The 17,623-nt window shown below is 39.5% G+C and overlaps 1 protein-coding gene across 1 annotated transcript in view; it reads left to right on the forward strand.

Moving 5' to 3' along the window:
• Window positions 1-931: 931 nt before the first annotated feature.
• The window catches only part of LOC114667922 (zinc finger protein 436-like), an 84,573-nt gene continuing 67,881 nt past the window's right edge, over window positions 932-17,623 (forward strand). The window contains exons 1-2 of the mRNA XM_051933754.1: window positions 932-1,231; window positions 9,167-9,628. Coding sequence (XP_051789714.1) covers window positions 9,205-9,628 — 424 coding nt within the window. The 5' untranslated portion in view covers window positions 932-1,231; window positions 9,167-9,204. The remainder of the gene's footprint in view (window positions 1,232-9,166; window positions 9,629-17,623) is intronic.

The raw sequence follows: 17,623 nt of genomic DNA on the forward strand, positions 1-17,623 counted from the left end.
GATAGAGCCTTGTGGAACACCATATAGAATATCATGTGTCGTTGAGTTGTTATTACCACAACTAACAAGTAATTTTCTACCTGCCAGGTAGGATTCAAACCAATTTAAGACACTGCAAGAGAGGCCCACCCATTGACTAAGGCGATTTCTAAGAATATAGTGATCAATGGTGTCAAATGCGGCACTCAGATCTAAGAGGATGAGAACAGATAAATGGCCTCTGTCTGCATTTACCCGCAAGTCATTTACTACGTTAACGAGTGCAGTTTCTGTACTGTGATTTGTTCTAAAACCTGACTGAAATGTATCAAGAATAGCAGGTTTATTGAGGTGGTCATTTAGCTGCATAATGACTGTCTTCTCTAAAATTTTACTTAAGAAAGGCAGGTTAGAAATGGGTCTAAAATTTTCAAAAGCAAAGGGGTCGAGGTTATTTTTCTTGAGTAGGGGTTTAACTACAGCAGTCTTAAGATAGTCTGGGAAGACCCCTGTATTTAATGACGAGTTTACAATGTCAAGAATATTATCAATTAGCACGCCCGATACTAATTTGAAAAAACTTGTTGGTATTGGGTCAAGGACGCAGGTTAAGGGTCTCAGCTGAGAAATTATTTTATTTAAATCAGGTAAATCAATCCTCGTGAAAGAATTTAATTTGTTTATAACGGAGTACTGGAAGATCCGCAGTGTTGGGGAGATATACTATATTATTGAGCATGCAATACATTACATGAGACATTTACGTTTGAAGCGACATATGAATGGAAATTAAAGATGAATAAATCGACATGCATTTCAGTCTAGTCCGTGTGAGGGAAAAAAAGTTGAACCGTTTCAATGGGTCATATCTGACATTTATTTTGAAATGACAAGAAATGGGTAACAATGCACACTATCGTTGTTATTTCCTGTGAATATTTTATGCGTACACACTTCACAGGCAACGTGTGTATAGCGTAGAAAATAAGCTTATGACATCGACGATTTGTGTGAAGGCAGACATGCGGCTCCCATCTGAACATCGCTGCAGTCCGGAGAAAACTGGGCGTGTTTGGCATCGCCTCATTCTGCAGGTGCCGTGTGCGTGACGTCATCCAAGGCGACGGAAACTGAAGCAACGCTACCTCCTGGCAGTGGGCAGTCAGAATACGGGAGGTGAAGCTCTAGCCAAGTGTGTGAGGCCAGTGTGCGAACAAGTTTATAAAGAATCCCGTCAGGATTGAGACAGAAGGTAAGTGCTCGGGGGTTTGAGGACACTCTGTGGATGTGTGCGTTTTCATTCGCTCACATCAGAGTTGTCGCGCCTTGCAGGCAGGTAGCTTGCTCTTGTTTACGCTCTATTCCCCGCCACCACTTACGCGTACAACTTTGCTCTAGTGAATCACCGTGTGGCCCGCGTCTCTTTGCTATTCATTGGTGTCCGTATTTATTTTCCGTTTTTGAGTCTCATTTTTACTTCAAATCACCCCCCCCCCCCCCTTCCGTTTATTTATTCAGCCATGACCGTCTCGAAGTTTAATAGGCGGCGATTTCAGCTTACATAGAGTTTCGATTTATACCTTCCTTTCTCTTTATCGGTCCGCGATGTCCAGTTAAAAAAAAAACCAAACAAACAATACAGGAGTTGGTAACCGGTGTTGTATCAAATTCAAGAGGCACAAATGTCAATAGTACGTCGAAATCCGTGACGTTTCACAATCGGGGCTTGCGCAGAAATTAATACTACAGCATGTTCTCTGCTGATCAGTGCTACGCCCTAATCCAAATTCCTTTCTCTTAAAAATTCATAAAGACGTATAACCCATTTTTTTTAAGTCCCAGCACGGAGTAGAAAACACGCGGATGACATCACGTTTTGCAACAAACGATACAGGCGAACATTGCACGCTGAAGGCTCGATTCATTTTTTAAGGAAGTGTGGCGCAGTGGTTAAGGCTTTGGACTTCAAGCCTTGAAGTTGTGGGTTCAAATCTTGCCACTGACACTGTGTGACCTGAGCAAGTCACTACACCTACCTGTGCTCCAAATGTGAAAAGAAATGTAACCAATTATATCCAAAATGTTTGTGAGTCGGTTTGCATAAAGGCGTCGTCCAAGCAAATGTAGAGATCACAATATAAACGAATGATCACGCAAAGACAACTTTATACATATATACAATGATTTTACAGATTTCTGTAAAACTTTTTTTTTTGTCTCTGTGGCTTAGTCCTCAGGCATATTGCAATGCAGCTTTCCCAAGTACTGTATAAAGTATCGCTGCTAGAGGGGAGCAGGTTGGATTAACTCAGTGGTCCCCAACCTTTTTGACAGCAAGGACCACTTTATTTGATGCAAATTTTTCCACGGACCGGTGGGGGGGTGGGTCAGTTTTATACACAAATCACATAATATTTCTATTATTATTAAGTTATTAAGCAGTTCGCATACGTTTACAACCCAAGATTTTTCTTCTTTTTTTGCATAAAACAAAGACATATGCTTTGCATTTGCCATTACTACAGATTGCACATCACAAACATTAACACTATCTTTTTTTCGTGTCTGCCGCTTCTATAGGAGGGTGACAATAGCCAGGTTTCCATCCAAGGAGTTTTTGCGAAAAAATATTTAGCGCTTCAAATTTTTTACCGATATAGCTGATGGAAATGCTAATTATCGATGAAATGTTGTACATGTCGACATAATATTTTTCCGTTTAACTTTAGCGCATAAATTCCATGTCGATACTTCAGATGTCGCAAAAACTACATTGGAAACAGTTTTTGTCGGAAAAAAGGGCTTTAACGCAAATAAATGTGTCACATTTTCATCACGTGCAATCAAAACGAGAATGGCGGAGCGGCTCGCATGGTCTGATGAAGAGAGTTTTTTTTTTTGATTAAACGTCGTTATTTTGTATTAATTCAAATTTCAGTTTTAATTAAAAACCTTAAGGGAAGCAGGTTAATTCAGTTGTTATCGCACTGTGAAGGGATGTTGAAAGGTAGGCTCACCTGTACAGATCCGATGCTGCAAACACAGCTGCATCATGGGCACTTCCAGGAGTGCCAACGCAAATGTCTCGTATCATGCACCTGTCATCAACAAGGGCCTGGAGAACAATAGATGGCCACCCTTTGCGATTAATGTAATCGCGGTAGCCTTCCGTCGGGGGAAGAATAGGCACATGCGTGCCATCCAGCGCACCGTAAATCTGTGGCACAAGATGCACCAAGGAATTGCGGTATGCAATTTCATTGGCCTCCGCTACAGTCGGAAGTCTGATATAACGCCGCATTAATTTTTCTTTAATAGCGGTGCACACAGCATATACACATCGATGGACGGTAGTTTTACTAACCACGAAAGTTTCTCCAACTACTCTATACTCGGCACAGGTTGCCAGCTTGTAAAGGGCGATGGCAATCCGCTTTTGGGTTGGAACCGGTGGTCGGTGGCAACCTGTGATGGGCGCAACATCAGGACTGATGAATCCACACAACATGTCAAACGTCGGCCGTGTCATTGTAAAATGTTGCAGCCAGAGATTTTCTGTTAAGTGTCTCTCCACCACCTCCTCCCAGAAGGTCTTATTCCATCGTCTCTCCCATACCCGTGGGTTTCGTCGCACTGGGGTACTTTCTTCGAGCTCTAGGGCTATTCAGACAAGCAACTGCTTCATTCTGCTGTCGTCTTCGGATATTATGTACAATTCCAATTATTTGTGAAACTGAAATAACAGTAAGCTGGCAAATTTCAAAAAACTGTCTGAATAATCTCTCCATTTCTTTGTTTAGTGGAGGGGGTGTAACGTGGAAAACAAAAGGTAGATAATTTGCGACATACACAAAATTATGTATGGAAACGGCTCAAGGGCAGATTTTTTTCGCGATACAACAAAAGTTATGCGACAGTTCGTTTTGGGGGGGGATGACGTCATCACGCACACCATTTTATCGATAAAAAGCCAGTTTGATGGAAACAGGCTGGAGACAGCAAATTTCGCACATTTTTTTTTTACGTATATTCTGTTTGTCGATAACAAAACGTCGCAAAAAACTGGATGGAAACTTAGCTAATGAGTTAAATTCCAATGGATGTTTTTCAAATGTTGACAAGCAATAAGCAAAAGGTATCACTGAAAACCACCGAAAACAGAAACAGAAAAAAAAACAGTACGAGGAAAGTTCGAAGAAAGAGATTTTTTTTACAATGTTTCTGTTTGGGGATCGTTGTGCTAACGTGCACAACTGAGCTGCGACCACAGATCTAACTTCTCTGTGGATGATTCGTTCAAGCATTTCAAGGTCACTTCGTTGTAATGAAAGCATCTGCTGAATGTACTTCGTAGTAACGCAATTCCTATAGACTCATGTCATATGGGGAAACTGTCGGGACCATAAAAATACTTTGTTGTAATACTCTCTCACCTCGGTCTCTCTCCTCTCTCTGCGCCGCTGCAAAGCCCCGCCCGCCAAGCGTTCTGAAAAGTCGGAGTGAGTCTCCGTTGCCGGCAGTTCTCTCGCGACCCTGCTGCCAGACGGCTGCGGACCGGGGGATGGGGACCCCTGGATTAACTTATGATGTCCCAAACTGGAATCTTATCCATAACCAATGCATACATCTGTTCTTTACATGTCATCAGTGAATGAAGTCTTAGAAAAATAGCCATTAAAGATCATTAAAATTCATCTTATGTCTCACAATATTTTTCCTGAAAAATATCTTAAATTGTCAGTTTTTTTTATTTGAAATTTTTTTAATACATTATACAGTATGTATTTGCATTCATATATTAAATACATATATTCATTATTTTACGAATATATTAATATTCATCTTATTATATACAATATAGTTCATATTAATATAGGGTACCTAACACTTATTTGTTTTGCTAAAGTTCTGTTCTCAAAAACTGTTATAGATGTGAATAAACAAGGATAAAGGTATTACTGAAAAAAAAAATCATTTCTTTCTTTCATTAAGGTAAGGGACAACAGTTTCTTACTGACATTCTTAGTCAATCAAATGTAAACCCAAATATATGCAAGTTCACTCTGTTATTTTATTAACTAAAACTGGGGTGTTTTGCTCACCAACCCCCCCGGCCTGCGCTACATGCCAGCCACTTTGTGTCTCTGCTGCTCGCGTATGTGTATTTCACATTCACCAAACAACAAATCTTTTAATTCTCGTGGATACGCCTCTTCATTGGGAAGAAACACTACTTTTCCCTGATGGCAACACGAATTAGATGATCTACAAGTCTCCGAGTTAAAGTTTAAATCCGAACAATATATTCTTTCTGTTTTCACTGTTATGTTATTTCACCAAGTAATAATTTCCATTTGTTTGCGCTAATGCAATCTTTACTATCATTTTTGTTGAGACTTTCGAATTTTCGTACTCCCATTATCTCTAACCTGCTGTGCATGTGTATCACTCCAACATTTTTGTCTTTTATTTCTGGCCCCGGGTGTGGTTAAATCTCTTGGCACAAAGTCTCATCTCGCGGGGTGTGAAAGTGTCTCTCTGAGAAAGTCACGTCTTGTCCCAGGCTAAAAAGTCTCATCTCGTCCCAGGATTTTTTTTATTATAAAAGAGAGATGACACTTACTGGATATAATTTGTGGTTAAGGTACTCAGTCAGACCACATAAAGGGCACAAAAGCAGGCCCATGTGAAAACACTCTTAAGCCTTGAATAAATGAGGAATAGGAATTCAGAATTAAACAGTTTAATGTGGTAATAACGTGACAGGTCATCAGATTTGGTCCTGCTATAATTTAACATATCGGTATGGAAAAAGAAATTGGTTGATACAAGCCATGTGCCTCATTATATGGAATAAAGAAACATTCCCTTTGATTCTTTGTCTAACATTTAAATATAAGGGGTGGGGGTGGTAACAATTGAAGGGTAGGTCACCAGATTCTGTCCCATCTGTAATTTAATGTGTCAGTAAGGAATAATAAATCAGTTGATAGGTGTTTTAAACCATTCTTGTCTGTTGTAATAGACAAGGGACAAACCATTACTTTCTTTGTTTGAACTGAAAATAAAGGGGGCAAAACTGATGGGTAGCACAAGTACTGTAAGCAATCTAAATTAGATGAAAAATGAAAAAAAACATGGATTGAGTAAATGTTTAATGTTGGAGCTTTCATGAGTAAAAAAAAGGGGCTAACTTTGTCACTTTGTTTTTGTGAAGCAGTTTCCCATCCATGTCAACTGGGTGGAACATCATGTGGTGCTGCATTCATTTTGAAGGCACATGCTTTCAGGAATATCTGTAAAGGAAAAAAAAACAACTTGGAAAAAGTATGTTTTGTTGTGGAATTTTGCCTTAATATATCTGTTTTGTAGCACCCCTTGTGTATAGCCTTACTTTCACATGGACAGCTGTTTTAAGCAAAGAGACTTACTAGCTCAGATGTCTGAATCCTATTCCTCATTTCGCAAACTCCCATGCAGCCCTTCAAGCATCCATACCAGGTCTCACCAGAAGGGATGCTGCCACCCAGCATATGGGGGGATGATCTGCCCGTAACAGCCAGTCCCCCACTGTCCCATATTTTTGTCCTCTTGACGGGGAAAGGGGCTGCCAGTCACCCTGGTTGGGTTGCTTCCCTAGCTAACATGCTCGTCCGCAGCTGCTAGGATATCAGCTCTGGTGCACCCGCTGCCTCAGTGTCCCTCCATGTCTGGTCCATGGCACAGAGGGTGAAGATTGAAGCTCCTTTACTCCTGGTCATCCCTTATTTTAGTTTCCAGGCCAGGTAAGGGAGCAGGGTCCATTACAATATATAGCTGCAGACCCACCGACTACTCTGTAGGCAAGCATCAAGGACTGGAACTTAAGTGCTGCTACAGAGAGCCAGTATAGTGATCTGGAGAGAGAAGTGCCCTCCTCGGCTGTTTGATTGTCTGATATGCTGCTACATTTTGAATCATGTGCAGTGGCCTGGTGATACATGATGTTGCTCCTTCCAGCAGAGAGTGACAGTATTCCACACATGACAAAACCAAATCCTCAACCAGGAGTTGTGCTGCATAGTCTGTCAGATATAGTCTGATCTTGCAGATATTGTAGAGTAAATCTGCCAGACTGAGAGACAGTAGCAACATGTTTCCTAAAGGACTATGTTGGTCATCAAACACCATCTCAAAATTGCATACTGACTTGGCCAGTGTTAGCGATAGTGAGCCAAGCTGTACAAAGATGGAGCATTGAATAGACAGACTGACCTTCTTGTTATCCCAGTTTGTCATTGCCAGGTTAAGCTGAATATGATGTTTCTTCTTCCAGTTTGCAACATCAGTGAGCCATGCAGATATTACAGCTGATAGCTTATGGTTCCTCTGGAGGGAACAACAGGTATAGCTGTGTATCGCCAAAGTGAGAAGGTGTATAGAGATAAGAGGAAAAACTCCAGCACCAGTCTTCGGGGCACTAGTGCTTGCCTGACGCACACTTGACTTCTCTATTTGCCAGGAGACACAGTAGGATCTGCCAAATAGGTAGGATTTAGACCACCCAAGGGCAATCTCAGTGATCCCAAGGTCAGAGAGGCTGGCAAAGAGGATGTGGTTGTTCAAAGGCAGAGAAGAGATTTAGTAAGATGAACACAGATGACATATTGGTAGCTCTGACTTGTCATAATCCGTCGACAACAATGCGTAGAGCTGTCTTGGTGGAGTGACCCTCCTTGAATTCTGGTTGTTTAGGATCAAACCGTCTATTCTGCAGAATTTGTAGAAGAAAGAAAGAGACTTGATTAGAGATCACATGTTCCAGTCTTTTGAGTAGAAAGTAGAGAAGAGGCACTGGTCTGTAGTTACCTACTTGTGATGGGTCAAAAGTGGGCTTCTTCAGGAGTGGATGTATAAGAGGATGTTTTAACTTTGTTGAAATCAGAGCTGACGTTCGGTATTAGAGATTTTAAAGTAAAGTCTAGAGATGTTCATTAAAATTCAGTTATGTTTCTGGTATCCTCCATCAGTAAGCACCTTTTTCCAGACTGTGTTATTTATAAATCCTCTGCTGATGCTTAATTTTTTGGGGTACATGACCCTCTATAAGCCTTTAAACTGTAGGGTCTGAATTGGTTGTATGAAAAAGGAAGCAGTTCATATTATAAACTAATTTAAGTCAGTTGGAGAACATTACATCACTTAAAAGTTCACCATGATTCTGGTTCACTGGATATTTTACTACATGTTCATTGAGATTCTGTATTTTAGTTCTTTGATTTAGGGAGGAAATTTTTCAAAAATACATTTCTTTTCCACTGTAGTCAGGCTGGTGAGTGATACAGGACCCCATTAATGTTTTAGTTGAGCAGCTCAGGCTGCTGTTCTTTCACTAAAGTGCATATCTAGTTGTTAGTCATGGGATGCAACAGTCTCCATTACTGTGGTGCATCAAAATCCTTGTCAAAACTACACACAGATAACACAATAATTCCTTTTAAATGCATAAAAAATGTAAATTATTAGTGATACGAATTACAATTTGAAAAGCAACCGTACAAACCTCCACCTCAAAACCAATGATCATATGACAAAGGTTAAAAAGAAAGCGGATTAGATTTAATTCAGACACTAACAACCGCCTATTAATGACCAGCAGAAGGCTGGGAAATTACAAGGGATGGTCAAAAAGTTTCAGCACTTTTTTTTTTATTTATTACTTTTTTTATTGAGATCACACAACATTCCATACAAATATATCAGTTTTTACAAAAATAGGATTGAAAACAAATCAGTCCCCAGTTTTTGCACTTTTATATTTTCATTGGAAATGGTGAAGGCGGGAGGAGTAGTAATTGGGCATAAAAACGTTTGTACGACACTGGGAAAATTGCATCGCAAAGGAAGGTGACTATGTAGAAAATGTTTTTAAAATTCTTAATAAATGTTTTTTAAAAAGTGTGAAAACGTATTAAATTAATAAATAATTCAAACCAAAGGAAACAGCAGCCAACAACAGCCACTGTTAAGAATAAAATTAAAAATGTATCACTCTATGATAATCACCTTGAATTTTCAAGTAGGGCAATGATTTACCTCTTCATTTGCCAAAAAGATTATGGTACCAGGATGTCATAAAATTAAATTCAAATGTTTTTAAATTTGAATGATGCTGTTTTAATGAAGTTAAATTGTGTTTTCTCCACAGACAAAAAGAATACGCTCTTTTTGTACTGTAACATCTAGATGGATGTGAAAGAGGAGATGTGGGAGGAGGATACAAAGATCATGAAGATAACTGTAAATATTAAGGAGGAGGACTGTGAATGGGAGTCCATTCATCCTAAACAGGAGAGTGTGGGTATTAAAGAGGAGGACTGTGAACTGGAGGCAGTGGGAATTAAAGAAGAGGCTGAAGAGGAGCCTATCAGTGTTGAGATACACAAACCTAAAACTATGGAGAGTGTAGAGGAAGATAACCTTCGTTACGGGTGTCGAGATAGAGTGGTGTCCCGGTTCGTCTCTTCTCAAAGCAGACCCTGTTCTTCTTCAGAGTCTTCTGTCAGTGTGAATTCTGAATCATTACAGCCTGACCCAAAGAGGACTGAGGAAGTTTCTTCCGTTAGGACTCCAAAAGGTAAGCCACCATCAACAAATAAGCCAAGAAAAAGTAAGTGTAAAATAAAAATGTGTAAGGTTTTGTGTTGGGGGTTTATGAGCCTGGCGGGTTTCTTATGTTTTGTTTCTGAGAAACCTAGAAATGTAGTGAAATTGCTGTGTTTTTACTGTGTATGTAATATAGTTTGAGAGTTCACCGATGTTAATGTTGTATGGTTTAACAGTTTGCTATTCTTCCATTAAAGTTGGGACTTGATGCAAAATTTCTAAACGTGTACTTGGTAAAGACCGCTATACAAAAGTACAATTGCAAGAAAAATATTATGAATCATTTGGAATTCATGCTACAGTTCTCAATATGCCCTGTGGGTGCCTGTATCGATGCTGGAGCTCAGGGATGCTGCCATCTACTGTACTGAGGAAGCAGATAGTCTGAGCCAATTTTCTCCTTCTGTCTTTCCATTATACTGGCCTTCCGGTCAGGTAAGGATCTTTGGTCCATCCCAGGCGGGATGCCAGCAAACCCACTTTCACAAGAGAATCTCTTGCTTGCACCCTGGTTGAGGCAGTACAGTCCTCACCTTTGTTCCACCCATGTACTCCATCCATTAAATAAGGAAATACATTTAAATGTTGTCACGAAACACTGTCTTCGGTCAGTGTCCGCTAGTAGTTCATAGCCGGTTGGCGCTCAAGGTACCCCAAAACCCAGATAAAGTACAAAGTCACCAATGTTTATTGCTAGAAAAATCATAAACCGGTATTTGCAGGTGAGATAAAGGACAAAATCCACAAAAAATTATGAAGGAATAAAAAATAAATAAATAAAATATAACAATCCAGCAAAACTAAATAGTTTCATCCAACAAACAGGACAAATTCAATAAATTACTGAAAACATTCATGCATAGTAATTATAGCCAGGGGCTCATAAACTGCACATAGTCCAAAGCTGCCAAAAAAATAAAATGGCAGAAAGAAGAAGGTCAAATAACTGTTCCAATGGCTCTGTAGCAGCCAAAACCCATCTCTCCCCAAGTGCTGAAGCTCTCCCCGAAATCTAGGAGGCTTGCTGGCTTAAAAAGGCTGAAAAAATACCTTTTAGACAACCTACAGCAGGGGAAAAAAATAAACCTTTGCAATACGCACAACAGCAGCACCATTCCTCACCACTCACCCTTACTAGAGGCCTTTTAAGTATTCCTTCCCAGTCGCTTAAAGGCAATGGGCTCCTACCATTCAGATAGATGGGGAGGAACACCCCCTTATCCTCACTTTATTCCTACACATACACGGTCTTACCTACATATCGCACATCCCCGGGGATTACATCTAAACTCTTAAACAACAAGACATAAAATACATGAATGAGTGGAGTAAAACTATTATCATGTCTGTACTGCGATTGCTTTCCCGCTTTCCTGTTTTGTTCTGCCTGACTGTTGCAAAATCGGCTGCTTGCCAGATTTTATCAGCATTAAGGGAGTACGCAGCCACAGGCACGTAGAATAAAAACTGCCCATCAGGTGACCACTAACGTGGCTAGTCTGCTTAAGAAGAGGACTGCGCCAGGCCAGTAAGTGAAGGCATTATCTAAAATCAGAAATCTGATATTTACCGGAATGATGCGTTAACATTAAGTGTCTTATCAGGAATCATTTCACTGTACGAATCTTTTAGCACTGCACCTGTCAACTCTTTACTGTATTTATTTGGCTAAATAGCAGCTGCTGCTGGATCTTCTGGCTCCCCGCGCCAACAAAAGACCCAGTGAAGGTTCTACTGCCGTCACAAATGTAATCATTGGCTCTAGAAAGAAAGTTCTTAATCAAGGGTGATTTCACTTTTAACTTTGAAGTTATCTTACTGGAGTGGCTTCAGTCAGGTATGTGAGTACACAAGTAACCTTAGCTGGATACCTACAGATTGATTTTCTCTCTGTGGATTAAAAAGACACCTTAATGAGAATTTGAGTTTCATAGAGGAGAACTTTAATCATTGTGTGTGTGTGTGTGAGAGAGTGAGTGAGTGAGTATACCAAGCAACTGTTTGGCCTTTTTAGAAACATTGCATTCAGGATGTTAAAGGGTACTTATCTGTGGACTATGTAGACCTACTAGCACAGGGGTCTCCAACACGCCGCTCGCGAGCTACCAGTAGCTCGCAACCCCTTTCCAAGTAGCTCGCCAAAGGGTTATTGAATCCTACATAAATCTGAAAACTTGTTTAGTTAAATTAGGGGTGAGCGATCTTTCCAAAAAATCATATCACGATCCTCAATGTGAATTGCAGTCTATCTTTTCAATGTGGCATACACTTAAGAGAATATCGGGACTCAAACTCATCAAGACATAAGTAGCACTTTATTTTAAATTTCAAACAAAGTTGAATTCAATTATTCTCTCATTCGCTAACTATGCGGAGTTAAGGAACACGCCCTGAAGCTAGCGAGTGAGTGAGGAGAGCCCCCACACCCCACATCACTCCCACCCCTCCGCGGCCCAACGCATCTTTCTCGGATTCATGTAAATAAATCGGTACCGCAAGCAAACTCTGATACATAGCGAAATGAGAGAAGTCGCAAAATCAACCGGAATGTTCAAGCAAATTATAGAAAAAACCTGATCTAAATCCGTTAAGTAGTTCTCTTCTGAAAAGCGGACAGACATATAGACAGAGAGACATTGGATTTTATGTATTATATATTAGTAAACCTTCAAAATAATGTGCAGTTAAAGTCACAACACCATTCCCAGCATTTCTGGAGCTTACTAGAGGCAGATAACTATAAGAATCTTCACCAAGCAGCTCTGAAAATGTCTGCTTTGTTTGGTTCTCCATACCTCTGCGAGTCTGATATGAATGTCATGAAGTCAAAGTTCAGAACAAGACTGAGAGATGAACATTGAAATGACTCCATAAGAGTGAACCTAAGTGGCTCCAGTCCACCATACATATCAGTGCCAGTCATCCGACTAACTAAAAACACATCACACACGCAACTGGACATGTGAATAAAGTGAAACAGTGACATGGAACAAAATGACAAATGAAGAAGTCATACCTGTGGATTTGGAATTGCATTGTTTTGTTTTGACAGCATTCATGTTTTAATTCAATAGTGTGAGATACACTGGAAAATGCATACAGACATACAAAATGCACTTGCAGGTGAACTAAATATTTTTGTGATGTTTTAATGTAAAATGTGAGTTGTGGACACCAACATTTTGTAAATGTTCAGGCAAAACAAGCTTATTCTGTTTGTTTGGGTTGAAATGAGCTATGAGAATAAACATTAGAAAACATGAGTAGCTCTCAGCCATTTACATTTTGTAAAAGTAGCTCTCAGGGGGAAATGGTTGGAGACCCCAATACTAGCAGATTTCAACAGGCTTTTATGGAAAGAAATAGATATTTGGAGGAATGACCTGTATGATTTGAGCCCAAGTGGTAATTGGTTACTGGATTTCTGTGCTGCTGATAGAATGTGACAAGCTTTGTCCTGAGCATACCTGTTACCACAATATTTTAGGTCAGCGGTCCATGATTGACTATAGTGTTATCTACTCCAAGGCTAAATGGTCTGGATATTTCGGTAAAGAGCTGCTGACCTGTCAACATGATCACCATTTGGTGCTGAGCTGACTAGAGTAGATGACCCACAAGAGTAATTAAAGTTTCTGTTCAGAATGGCAGAGTCTGAATAGGCCATATTCACAATCTCAATAGTGAGAGCCATTGGAAGGAGCTGTTTTCAGAAGCTTGGTGGTGCCTATCATGAAGGCAGTCCTAGGAATCTTTAGAAAACACCATCAGTAAGAGAAACTGTCAGGGTGTGGAAAGAGGCCTTTCTTCAAAGAGGTAATGCTAGCAGGAGTGCCCATGATGTGATTGGAATGAACCAAAAAGGTGTCAGCCACCTGCTTTTGATTAATGAAAACCTGCAGAAAGTTGATTAGAAACACTTGTGTTAATGATAGAATTAATAAACTTTTTGTTCATCTTCACTTATTTCAGTTTTGTTTATTTTTGTGTAGCGCTCTCCATTGAGTCATGGTTGAATTGCTAGATGTCTCCAGCTATAATGCGATAATGGAAATAATTAAACCAGTCAATGAGTACACAATCAGGTTAAATATACAATAAAGTAGAACACATTTCAATGTGACTAGCATAAATAAATCATGACACTGTATGTACATTACCATTATAAATGAGAGAACAACTGTCACCAGTGTGTCACTATGTTGGGTAATTTGGGTGTCACGTGATGCTGCCTGTCAGAGCAGAAACACCTATAACTGCATTGATCCTGGATTTCCTTAAGTTCTAATTTTTCTTCCCATACCACTGCAGCTCTTGTACACCTGTGCATTAATACATCTTTTTTTTATTTCTTTGTTTTTTTTTGCTTTGGTGATTTAAATGATCCCTTTTGAAGTATGACTTGGAGTCAATTGGATATGGTCTCCATGTGAAGAAGTGTCAGGACACATTCTGATTATTAAAGGTGCATTTCACATGCTTGATATGGCCCTATGTCTCTTATATTATATAAAAAAATCTTTGGTCGAGACATGATCATCTCGGAGACACACTTTGACGTCATGCAAGACTAGACATTACAACCTTAGGAAGCAAGACCCATGAGATGGTGACTTTTGCATGTCACGCCCTACTTACAAACAATTTAAAACAAGTTCACGAACATCTGACCTCGCAGTTGTTGGAATGGTTTTGGCAGACACACTTCATGTGCTTCCAACTCTTAAAGATGTTATATGTTCTAGTTGGCACAAGAACGACTAAGCGAAGAAGAAAGAGACAGGAAAAGAGACATGAAAGCATTGGACAGAAAAGAAGGCAAAAAAGATGCACGAGAACAATAATAATCTATGTGTAAATTCAGAAAATATGGAAAGTAATAATCAGCCCGGACCAAATGGAATTGAAAAGCTCATAGGTCAAATCCGGGTCAGAAATAAGACTTCATAATGAAGTTCAAAAACGTTGGCACGATACACATGCAGAGCAGGTTAGAGATTATGAAAGTAGGAAAATTCGAAAGTATCAAAAAAAAGATAATAAAGATTGCATTAGCACAAACAAACGGAAATTATTACTCGGTGAAATAACGGAATAACGGCCAAAGAAGAGGCGTATCCGCGAGAATTAAAAGATTTGTTGTTTGGTGAAAGTGAAATCCACAAACACTATAGGCAAAATATCCGAGTCTACAATAATCTTTTCACGTTTGCATCATTCAATGCACAAAACATAGATTTGCACGATTCAATACCATACGAGAAACGATGAAGTCAAAAGAATTAACACGAAAATTGTAAAACGATTACACAGCAAATTTGGTTAAATGCGTATCAATAGATTATGCTGAAGCAGTTAGTGCGGAAGATGAAAACATCAACTTACAATATCCCGTAGAATATCTACAAGCGTTAACACCGTCCGGACTCCCACTTGCTGAATTACTTTTAAAAGAAGGATGGACCATACGCTATGAGAATCTATGGTCCCGCAAGTGTATATTTATGATCACGGAGAAGCAATGCAACATAGGATTAAAACGGGGTTCGGTCAAATCAGAGCATACATTTATACAATCGAATTTCAAAAACGGGGTTTACCTCATACGCATTAATTGGTTACTTTGCAAAATAAATTATTAACTGCTTATGATGTAGATCGGTTTGTCTTTGCTGAAAGTCCAAACAAAGAAACCTATCCTGAATTATGGTACAAAGTCATTAAGCACATGTCTCACTGACCTCATTTAAAAGATTCAGCATTGGGACTAAAAAGAAAAAAACTGTTAAAAGAAGTTTGTTCAGTTAACAGGTATGACTAAGGCTGGCTTTCCTGATTATCGCCGAAGAGATAATCGTCACGAACAACACACTTACCACGCAAAGAAAGATTGAATTATCAATCATCAAAAAATTTACAATGATTGTACAATATAACACGTATTTGCTCAAACGATTTGTCATATTAATGTTGAGTATTGTGCATCGGTTATGAGTATTAAGTACATTTACAAGTACATTCATAAAGGGGACGATAGAGTACACGTAGCTTTATCCAAAGAACAGTCTCAAGACGAAGTTCAAGCATATTTAGATACTCGGTACGTCAGTGCAATACAAAGCGGGTGGCATTTAATGGAATTGCCAATGCATGATTGAAGTCATTCTGTTGAATTATTGATGATTAATTTACTAGGTCAGAATATAATTCAATTTAAAGAGGATGAAGCAGAAGCTTTAAAGGTAGCGAAAATAGAAATACAAAATGAATGGCTTATTTTGAATTTAATAAAATAGACGTAAATGTAAAAGCATATATGTGTGCGCAAATCCCTCAACATTACACATGGCAGAAACAAAAAGGTGTGTGTATGTATGCGTGTATGTATATGTACAGTGGTGTGAAAAACTATTTGCCCCCTTCCTGATTTCTTATTCTTTTGCATGTTTGTCACACAAAATGATTCTGATCATCAAACACATTTAACCATTAGTCAAATATAACACAAGTAAACACAAAATGCAGTTTGTAAATGGTGGTTTTTATTATTTAGGGAGAAAAAAAAATCCAAACCTACATGGCCCTGTGTGAAAAAGTAATTGCCCCCTGAACCTAATAACTGGTTGGGCCACCCTTAGCAGCAATAACTGCAATCAAGCGTTTGCGATAACTTGCAATGAGTCTTTTACAGCGCTCTGGAGGAATTTTGGCCCACTCATCTTTGCAAAATTGTTGTAATTCAGCTTTATTTGAGGGTTTTCTAGCATGAACCGCCTTTTTAAGGTCATGCATAGCATCTCAATTGGATTCAGGTCAGAACTTTGACTAGGCCACTCCAAAGTCTTCATTTTGTTTTTCTTCAGCCATTCAGAGGTGGATTTGCTGGTGTGTTTTGGGTCATTGTCCTGTTGCAGCACCCAAGATCGCTTCAGCTTGAGTTGACGAACAGATGGCCGGACATTCTCCTTCAGGATTTTTTGGTAGACAGTAGAATTCATGGTTCCATCTATCACAGCAAGCCTTCCAGGTCCTGAAGCAGCAAAACAACCCCAGACCATCACACTACCACCACCATATTTTACTGTTGGTATGATGTTCTTTTTCTGAAATGCTGTGTTCCTTTTACGCCAGATGTAACGGGACATTTGCCTTCCAAAAAGTTCAACTTTTGACTCATCAGTCCACAAGGTATTTTCCCAAAAGTCTTGGCAATCATTGAGATGTTTCTAAGCAAAATTGAGACGAGCCCTAATGTTCTTTTTGCTTAACAGTGGTTTGCGTCTTGGAAATCTGCCATGCAGGCCGTTTTTGCCCAGTCTCTTTCTTATGGTGGAGTCGTGAACACTGACCTTAATTGAGGCAAGTGAGGCCTGCAGTTCTTTAGACGTTGTCCTGGGGTCTTTTGTGACCTCTCGGATGAGTCGTGTCTGCGCTCTTGGGGTAATTTTGGTCGGCCGGCCACTCCTGGGAAGGTTCACCACTGTTCCATGTTTTTGCCATTTGTGGATAATGGCTCTCACTGTGGTTCGCTGGAGTCCCAAAGCTTTAGAAATGGCTTTATAACCTTTACCAGACTGATAGATCTCAATTACTTCTGTTCTCATTTGTTCCTGAATTTCTTTGGATCTTGGCATGATGTCTAGCTTTTGAGGTGCTTTTGGTCTACTTCTCTGTGTCAGGCAGCTCCTATTTAAGTGATTTCTTGATTGAAACAGGTGTGGCAGTAATCAGGCCTGTGGGTGGCTACGGAAATTGAACTCGGGTGTGATACACCACAGTTAGGTTATTTTTTAACAAGGGGGCAATTACTTTTTCACACAGGGCCATGTAGGTTTGGATTTTTTTTCTCCCTAAATAATAAACACCATCATTTAAAAACTGCATTTTGTGTTTACTTGTGTTATATTTGACTAATGGTTAAATGTGTTTGATGGTCAGAAACATTTTGTGTGACAAACATGCAAAAGAATAAGAAATCAGGAAGGGGGCAAATAGTTTT

The sequence above is a fragment of the Erpetoichthys calabaricus genome, chromosome 1 (genome assembly GCF_900747795.2).
Source record: "Erpetoichthys calabaricus chromosome 1, fErpCal1.3, whole genome shotgun sequence".
NCBI lineage: Eukaryota > Metazoa > Chordata > Cladistia > Polypteriformes > Polypteridae > Erpetoichthys > Erpetoichthys calabaricus.